The sequence below is a fragment of the Hordeum vulgare genome, chromosome 6H, assembly GCF_904849725.1.
Source record: "Hordeum vulgare subsp. vulgare chromosome 6H, MorexV3_pseudomolecules_assembly, whole genome shotgun sequence".
Taxonomy (NCBI): domain Eukaryota; kingdom Viridiplantae; phylum Streptophyta; class Magnoliopsida; order Poales; family Poaceae; genus Hordeum; species Hordeum vulgare.
This window is the reverse complement of record NC_058523.1, coordinates 264741705-264751314: the sequence shown is the minus strand read 5'-3', so window position 1 is coordinate 264751314 and position 9610 is coordinate 264741705. Positions and strand designations below refer to the sequence as shown.

At 51.1% G+C, this 9610-nt stretch overlaps 1 protein-coding gene across 1 annotated transcript in view; it reads left to right on the top strand.

Moving 5' to 3' along the window:
• The first annotated feature begins 1971 nt into the window (after window positions 1-1971).
• The window catches only part of LOC123406157, a 49431-nt gene continuing 41792 nt past the window's right edge, over window positions 1972-9610 (top strand). Inside the window, exons 1-3 of the mRNA XM_045099634.1 lie at window positions 1972-2185; window positions 2287-2376; window positions 3655-3831. Of these exons, the coding sequence (XP_044955569.1) occupies window positions 1984-2185; window positions 2287-2376; window positions 3655-3831 (469 nt within the window). The 5' untranslated portion in view covers window positions 1972-1983. The remainder of the gene's footprint in view (window positions 2186-2286; window positions 2377-3654; window positions 3832-9610) is intronic.

The window sequence follows — 9610 nt, the reverse complement described above, 5'->3', positions numbered from 1 at the left end:
CGTTGTTTCATGATTCTGGTTGGTCGTCATCGGATGATTCGGACATTGAGGACTTGCTTCAAGACGATGACATCGAGATGATGGGCCTCCTCCTCGACGTGCAAGAGTTTGAAGACCGCGTGAAGCTGATGGATCAGAGGAGAGGGTCGCAGATGGGGCGAGTCACCATCTACCGGAACCGCTGTCTCGGACACAAACATTTGATGCGAGACTACTTCGTGGAGGTACCGACATACCTACCTCGCCTCTTTCGGAGAAGGTACCGAATGCGCCGTAGTTTGTTTGTGAAAATTGTCACCGATTGTGAGGCCGCCTCAGATTACTTCAAGCGTCGTAGATCCGCCGCCGGTATCATGTGGTTTAGTGCGTACCAAAAGATATCGGCTGTAATGCGGGTGCTCGCCTATGGCATACCCGCGGAAAGAAACCCTTGTCGCGTGCAACCAGAAAGAAACCCTTGTCGCGTACAAGCTTTTCTTGAAGCACATCGTGAGATTGAGGATGCAAACACTCATGGTCAGCTCGAGGATGATCTAGTAGAGCACGAGTGGCAGTTGGCTAGGCGGCGCCAAGGCCCATGATCTACCTTTGTTTACTTTTCTATGTCCTATTTGATTCGAACAATTATTATAATTTGCTTTAAAACATTGTTGTAATAAATTGAATGATTATTATGTGTTTGAAAGTACTATTCGGTGTTACTAAGATGATGAAAATTGTGATATGTCAAATGACAGTTTTAAGGGTTGGGGTTGGGGCAAAGACTAGAACCTTAAAAATTGGGTTTAAGGGTTCTAGTCTTTGCCCCTGTTTTTTAATCCTTAAATTTTTTAAAACTGATCAGTTCTCAATCCTTAAAATTAGTTTTAGATTTAAGGGTTTGAGGGTTTACTAGACATGCTCTAAGAGCATCTCTAGTAGAACCCTCAAACCCTTAAAACAAAAACCAGTTTTAAGGGTTGAGAATTGCACATTTTTGACACTTTTAAGGGTTGAAAAACAGGGGCAAAGACTAGAACCCTCAAACCCAACCCTTAGAACGGAATATTCCATTATAAGGGTTGGGTTTGAGGGTTCTAGTCTTTGCCCCAACCCCAAACCTTAAAATTGTCATTCATATATCACACATTTCATCATATGACATATCACGCACTGTTAGTTAGAATCATACTTGATGAACAGCTCACTTATGAGAAAAGTAATGCTAGTACAAAGCAACACAAATTACTACAATGTACATCAAAATTAACTTTCATAAAAAAACATACATACTCTTTTAAGGCACTCTACGTGTATTCAAATTTTCCAATGCAAAAGTATGCATCCAAAAAAACATACATACTCTTATCAATTAAGTATACCATGAAACTATGCAAAGTAAGAACAATATGTAAAGTAGAGTTAATTCTTTAGGAGTTAAGAAAGAATATGTCAGCAATACTCTGGTGATACGGCTGTTGACCTGAACAAGAAAACCAACTGCTGAGACGGTTTCTTCAATGGTAGCTATTGGAATTCACATCTCAGAGAAAAAATGTATATACAGAAAAAGGTCAACAAGAGGAAGAAAATGGACAAAACTACAGCCAAACCAACCAAACATGAACAAAAAATGGACGTCTCCGTCGCCACCGCCCTCATCATCGGCAGCGGCTGGGGTGGGAGGAGGCGGTGCGAGGCTGGCGGGGCCGGCGCGGCGGCGGCGGCCGGTGGATCCATGGCGCGGCGGCTGGGACGGGCGGTTTCCCTCCCGCGCTCGAGATGAAAAGGAGTGCGGGTTGGGATTGGGTTTGCCCTCCCAACCCTCACTTCTATAGGCTGCGAGGGCGTTTACAGGTTCGACCTCTAAATTTTTTTACGAGTTTAAGGGTTTAAGGGTTCTAGTCTACGTCGTTTTTTCAACGAAAACTGTAAAAAAACGGTTATTTTTTCCAGAATTTAAGGGTTTGAGGGTTCTAGTAGAGTTGGTCTAAACACCCCAAAATGGGTGTGGACAGCCTAAAGCTGCTTTTCGCTTCCCCTTTCTTTCTCCCTGCTCTAACCCGAGGTTCACCAGAAGCGGCAGCGCCACCAAAAATTCTCGCCATGAGGTTGGGATCCATGCCGGTGCTCTCCCTCCTCGTCATCGCGCTCCTCCTCTGCGTCGTCCTCCAGTCTGACGCGAATGCGTTCGCCACCCCCACAGGTCAATCCATCCAGCATTTATTGCCCATTTCTTCAAAATGCAGGACTCGATCTTGCTTTATCCGCTCCGCTTTACTCACTTCATAGCGATATTGATTGCAGATAACATCGTGAGGCAGCTATCGTCGGTGGTGAAGTGGCCACGGGGTTCTCCCCCCCACTCGCCCAAGCAGTCCTCACACCCCCAGTATGGTGAGTGGGCGCTAGCTAGTTGCTGATTCTGCCCCCGTTTCGAGGGTTTGCTTAGTTTGTTTATTGAAGATTAGCGAGTATGGCGAATTCGGCAGAGCGGGGGAGAGATGCGATTCTATTTGGCTTCGAAGTTTGTTGTGCTTCTTGGTGTAAGATGCGCAGATGCAATTTAGTGACCGATTTCCATCTAATCCTCTACTCCCTCCGTCCCGTAATATAAAAGCGTTTTTGACACTAGGGAGTAATTACTGATAGTACAATGAATGAAAGTACGAAATAACTGTGGTAGAACAAGTGGGGGAGGCTCGACAGGAAGCTAATTATTTCTCTAGATCTCATCTCCTTTTTCTATACTATACAAGCAAGGCCCTGTTTGGAACCACAATAGATTATAATAATCTGGATTATGAAGATAGATTATATAATCTGGTTTATAAAAATAATCTAGGTGGACATGTTTGGAGGTCAGATTATATAAACTGTAATTCAGGTTTTACATTGCATAATGACCCGTCTGCCCTTTGTTTTTTGAAGAAAAAGGAGGGTGGCGGTGACAGGAATGTAATTATCTCCAACTTTACAAGGGTAATGGGTCATTAGCAATCCATAATCTGATTTTAGCTGGGGTAGAGTAGATTGTGAGTTTTTAATAATCTGTCCATCTAGTTTTTATAATCTACACCATAATCTGTCTTGTTTCGAGACATAATAGATTATAAAAACTGGATTATATAATCTGAGTGGTTCCAAACAGGGCAGATAGCATGTTTTAGTCTTGTCATTTTACTCCCATCTCTGGCATGGCTCGTTTTTTTTTTCAACAAACCAGTACGGTGACCTAATATTTCCTCTTTGATTGTAGGGTCACTCAGTTTGAAAGCTGTGCAAAATGAATTTGTTTGTATCTTTGTGTTGTAGTAAACCTCTTTTCATTCTTGGCACACATATATTGAATTTTTCTCATCAATGAAAAGAAAGATAGGGAATAAAACAGCAGCAGCTGTACTAACCATAATACCGTCATATGGGTCAAACATTTTGAACATTTCCTAATTTTGTTTGTCTCGATGACATGTGAAACTCTTAAGCCCAGATTTATGCTGATGTCTAGTCCTCATTTCAAAATGGCCTGACCTGAATTATCTAGCAAGAGTTAAATCGATTCAGGTTTAACTCGTTTGCAGTCACAGCTGGTGAATGTGGGTTATAGTGGCTGATGATATTTTGTGTTCTGGCTTGAGCTTAATCTCATGGTTATGGTATTTATCTGATTTGCAGATGGGAATGTAGCAGTGCAATTTGAGAGTGGCTACTTTGTTGAGACGCTTGTTGAAGGAGACAAGCTCGGTGTCACGCCCCACACCATTAGGGTGTCCCAAGTTGAGGGCGGAGAGCTTCTTGCAGTAGACTCAACACATAGCAACATTGTGCGAATAACCCCACCATTATCTGAATGTATGTTATTCTCTTGCTGCCCACAGTTCAATTCTTATATGGTTCTCTTTAAGTACTTCTGTGCACATTTTGCGGGGCTTCTGTATGGTATGAAATCAGTTGGTCTTTCTGAAGAATGACCATGATTATCCTCATTGTGGACCATGACATCTTTTTTAAAGAAAAACACAAACTACCAGATGCAACTTTTGGACCAATTTCTTGAACATACCAGAGGATTATCCAAAGTAACCAAGAAGTATGCAAATTGTGATGATGTCAAGAATCTGTGGAAACGTATCTAACCACGCGGGGCCACATTTTTGTTGGCAAATCTCGATCCTCCCTGATCCTACTTCTCTCTGATCTCACTCGACGGGAGGGAGGAAGAAGAACAGGAGGGTTTTGCGCTGCCGAAAACTTGCAGCTTTTCTGTTGTTGTTATTGCCCTTGTTATACTCGGTCTTACAAGGGAAACGGGCTTAAGGCCCCCTACTTAGTCGCCACCACCGATCGTGGTGCTCGTGCCATCCCACGAGCGATCGGGGGGGGGGGGGGGGGGACGGACTCGCTCCTGACGCAACCGATCGCGAGCTATTCTCGTCGACAGTTTCTATTTGAATCTACTGACGGAAAACGGAAAACAAGACACTGACGAAACTGACACTGATGAAACTGAAACTAGCATATGCACACAGGGTTTATGCAACAATCACTCCCTAAAACCTAGTCTGCCTACTTTATTTTCTTCATTCCGATCTTCTCACGTAGCTGGTGAAAGCTGATGCCCCCCAAGGGCTTTGTCAGAATGTCAGCCAGTTGATCTTCAGTCCTGATGAAGTCGACAGTCATTTTTCCTTCTTCCACACACTCTCTTATGAAGTGGTAGCGCACGTCAATGTGCTTGCTCCTGTCATGAAACACCGGGTTCTTGCAGAGAGCTATGGCGGATTTGTTATCCACCAGAAGCAGCGGCACCTGAAGCTTGTCTCCCGTGATCTCAGCGAGCAAACGCGCCACCCATACTGCCTGGCAGGCCGCCGTTGTGGCTGCAATGAACTCAGCTTCACACGACGACAGGGCGACCACCTTTTGTTTCTGTGACAGCCAGCTGACAGGACTATCGCCGAGGAAGAAGATCCCTCCTGATGTGCTCTTGCTGTCATCAATGTCGCCCGCCATGTCACTGTCACTGTATCCGACGAGCCTGGCTTCTCTTTCTCGCCGACGGGGAAAGTGACACCCCAGATCACGGGTGCCAGCCACATACCTGATGATGTGCTGAACTGCACTAAGATGCTCGACAGTAGGTGCTTCCATGAACGACTCACGTACCCCACGGCAAAGGTGATGTCGGGCCGGGAGTGAGTGAGGTAGCGGAGCGTCCCCACGAGGCTCCTGTACTCCTCGCGTCAGTGGGAGCCGCTGTGCTTGTCTTCCTCAGCTTCAGACGAGCTTCCATGGGTGTCTCCCGTGGGTTGCAACCTGCAAGCCCCGCCTTCTCGATGATCTTCTGGGCATATGCGCTCTGCGCAATGGTCACGCCGTCAGAGTCCTGACGTACCTCAATGCCTAGGTAGTAGGAGAGCAACCCAAGATCGCTCATCCGAAAAGTGGCTTGCATCGCTGCCTTGAAGTTGTTGATCTCTGCAGCGTCAGCCCCGGTGATCACCAGGTCATCCACATACACCCCCAGAAGAATGAGTTCGTGGCCTGATCCGCGTGCATAGACAGCATGCTCGGAGTTGCATCGGCGGAACCCCATGTCGACGAATGTGGCGTCGAGCTTGGCCTTCCAGGCGTTGGGTGCTTGGTGAAGGCCATACAGAGCTTTGCTTAACCTGAGTACCTGGTGCTCGCGATCGACGGCGACGAAACCCGGGGGCTGTTCGACGTAGACTTCTTCTTTCAGCTCGCCATTGAGGAAAGCCGATTTAACATCCATGTGATGTATCGGTCATCCCTTGTGTGTTGCGAGAGCCAGCAACACGTGCACTGACTCCAAGCGAGCCACTGACGCGAACACCTCGTCGAAGTCGATTCCAGGTTTCTGCACAAAGCCCTTCGCAACGAGACGAGCTTTGTACTTCAAGATCTCTCCGGCCGAGTCCCGTTTCACGCGTAACACCCATTTTACTCCAATGGCCTTGTGTCCCGGGGGGGGGGAGGGAGATCAGTAAGCTTCCAGGTGTTATTGTCCTCAATCGAGTTCACTTCTTCGATCATTGCTTTGCGCCAGCTTGGGTTGAGCTCTGCTTCTCTGAAAGTGCCTGGTTCTTCAGCAGAGGCGATCAACAGCTTTTCATCTGGTTGCACGGCGCCGTAGTGTAGCCCAAGTGTGTCAGATATACGGCGGAAGCGATGGGTCACTTGAGAGTCGTCGGCAGCATCCAGCTCTGGAGTCCCGGAAGGCGGTGTGGCGAACTCCACCCTCACTGGAGTAGCAGCCGCTACAGGGGTCTGTGGCGCATCGCCTGCCGGCGTCGTGCTGGTGGCGGAGACAACTCCTACCGCGACTGTATCCGGGGCGCTGATGGGCATGGGTGTGCTCGTTCCCGCCCCAGCTCCTACTGCGGCTGGCGTCCGCGGCGTCACCGGCGTCTGTGGACCTGAATCTTCACCGTTGCTGCGAGTGATCTGCAGCTTGTAGGTTGGCTCGTCCACCGTGAAGGAGTCTCCCATGGTCGCCGGTGTAGCATGGGCTGTTTCGGCCCAGTTCCACCTTGCAGATTCGTCGAAGACGACATCTTTGGTGACGTGAATGCGCTTGGTCGCTTGATTGTAGGCGCGGTACGCCTTGCCGCCTTCCTCGTACCCGACGAACACCATTGGAGTGGAGCGATCATCTAGCTTGCTTTGGTGAGGCTTCACCGTCTTGACGTGGGCCACGCACCCGAACGTGCGTAGGAAGTGCACTGGTGGTCGATCACCGTGCCATGCCTCGTACGGGGTCATGCCAACCACGGAGCGCGTCGGTGATCTGTTCAGGATGAAGACGGCGGTGGTCACCGCCTCCCCCCAAAACTCTCCTGGCATGGAGGTGGCCGTCATCATGCTCCTGGCCATGGCAACTACTGTCTGGTTGCGACGCTCCACGACGCCGTTCTGTTGCGGTGAGTATGGCGCCGTGAGCTGTCGCTGCACGCCGCGATCGACACAATAGTCTGTGAAGTCGATGGACGTGAACTCGCCGCCACGGTCCTTCCGCAGCGCACGCAGCTTGCGCCCTGTCTCTGTCTCCACGCGTGCCTGGAACCGAGCGATCGCCCCGGCAGCCTCGTCCTTGGATCGCAGCACCGACAGCCACATGTATCTGGACATGTCGTCGACGAGGAGAAGGAAATAGTGCCTCCCACCTGCTGTGGGGGGCGTGATCGGCCCGCAGATGTCGCCGTGCACCAGCTCGAGGATCTGCTCCGCTCTGAAGTTGGCCTTTGCCGGGAACGCAGTGCGCCTCTGCTTCCCGGCGAGACACCCGTCGCACACTTGGTCGACGTGGTCGATGGAGGGTAGCCCGCGCACTCGCCCTTGCTGGGCGAGCTTGCAGAGCGCCTGGAAGTTGAGGTGGCCGTACCGTGCATGCCACATCCACGCCTCGTCCACGGCGCATCGTGTGGCCACACAGACTGGGCGCGCGAGCTGGAGCGCGTACGGGTACAGCCGGTTGCGGGCTCTCTGCACCTTTGCCACGATGCGATGCTGCTGATCATAGAGGGTGAAGACGGCGCGCTCGATCTTCGATCGGCACCCGATTTGGTCGAGTTGCCCGATGCTGATGATGTTGCTCTTCAGCCGAGGGATGAAGTAGACTCCGCTTAGCACGCGGTGGCCTCCGGCGTGGTCGGTGAAGAGCACGGAGCCGCGACCCTTGATGTCCACCACCGATCCATCGCCGAACTTGACGCTGCCGGTGACGTGATGGTCAAGCTCGCTAAACGAGGCCTCCTCCCCGGACATGTGGTTGCTGGCTCCCGTGTCTAGGAACCAGACGCCGGCGTGCGCGTCCGTGGCCAGACCGAGGGGTGCCCCGACCCGTTCCTCAACCAGTTCGACGTGCCTGTCGCAAACTTCAGGATCTGCGGATAGATCGCATACCTGCGCCATGGGGAGATGCGTGGGGTCCACGTCGTCCCCGGCGTTGCCCTGGGCGAGGAGCGCCTTCGCATCGTCGTCGCGTTTCTTCTTTCTGCAGTCGCGGACCCAGTGCCCACTGATGTTGCAAGAGCGGCACCTGTCGCGATCTTCATCGTTGCCAGCCCCAGAGTTGTTGGCATTGCCCCTGCCAGCACCTCCGTTCTAACCGCGTCCACCGCCGCCGCGGCGTCCGCGACCCCTTCCGCGACGGCCCCGCGTTGATCCACCCCCAGAGCCGCCTGAATGATGATCGCCGGTCTTGAGACGGGCATTCCACTCCTCTTCTGTGAGGAGTAGCTGCCCCATGCCGTCGGTGGCCTGATGCAGCTCGTGGCGTTCTTCCGCCGCCTTCAACCTCCCAGTCAGTTCCTCGACGGAGAGTGCGTCGAGATCCACCAGGGTCTCGATCGACAGGGCGATCTGTGAGAACTGCTTGGGAACAACGGAAAGAAACTTCCTAACGACAGTTTGTCAGGAATTGTCTCACCGAGCTGCGCCATCTGAGCCACCATCGCCGTGAGCCTCATGGCGAAGTCGTCCACCGACTCGCCGTCGGCGAACTTGATGTCGCCGTACTGCTTGGTGAGAGTCGCGAGTTTTGCCTCGCGCACTCGTGCAACCCCAAGTCTCATCGTCTTCAGGGAGTCCCAGGCCTCCTTCGCCGTTTCCTTGGCGGCAAGGGTCGGCCCCATCTCCGGCGGCACCCCCCGAAGAATTGCCTCGAGCCCCAGGCGATCCTCGCTGCGCTCGGCGTGCCTGTCTGGACAGCGTCCCAGAGATGGCGTCCCTCCATCATGACCTGCATGAGGACAACCCAGTCGGTGTAGTTGCTCCGCGTCAGCTGCGCCCATGCCGCACTGTCGGTGTCGCGCGCCATCCGCGTCAGAGACCTGTCCGACACGACAATCTCGTTGCCGCCGGAGGTCCGCGGGGTCGCCGGCGACTTGCTACCACCGGACTCGCCTGTTCCAGCCATGTCCCAAGCTCACAACTCAGCTCTGATGCCAATTGTTGGCAATTCTCGATCCTCCTTGATCATACTTCTCTCTGATCTCACTCGACGGGAGGGAGGAAGAAGAACAAGAGGGTTTTGCGCTACCGAAAACTTGCAGCTTTTCTGTTGTTGTTATTGCCCTTGTTATACTCGGTCTTACAAGGGAAACGGGCTTAAGGCCCCCTACTTAGTCGCCACCACCGATCGTGGTGCTCGTGCCATCCCACGAGCGATCGGGGGGGGGGGGGGGGCGACGGACTCGCTCCTGACGCAACCAATCGCGAGCTATTCTCGTCGGCAGTTTCTATCTGAATCTATTGACGGAAAAAGGAAAACAAGACACTGACGAAACTTGACACTGCTGAAACTGAAACTAGCCTATGCAGACAGGGTTTATGCAACAATTTTATTTATATTGGTTACAAATCTTAATTACAAGGAAATATGTTTAAAGTCCTGACCTTTATAGATTTGGCCGGTAGTAGGTAACAAACGTGAGATCCTATAACTAGCACATTTTTTTTCTAATATTTCCTCTTAAGTAGCGATGCTTGAATTACTGTCACCAAAGAGTACCTTATTGCAACTTAATTTAGGGCATCCTTCATCTTGTCCGTTAAAATAGTATAAGGCGCACTTTGATGTGCAAATTAACTAAGAGCATGCACATTG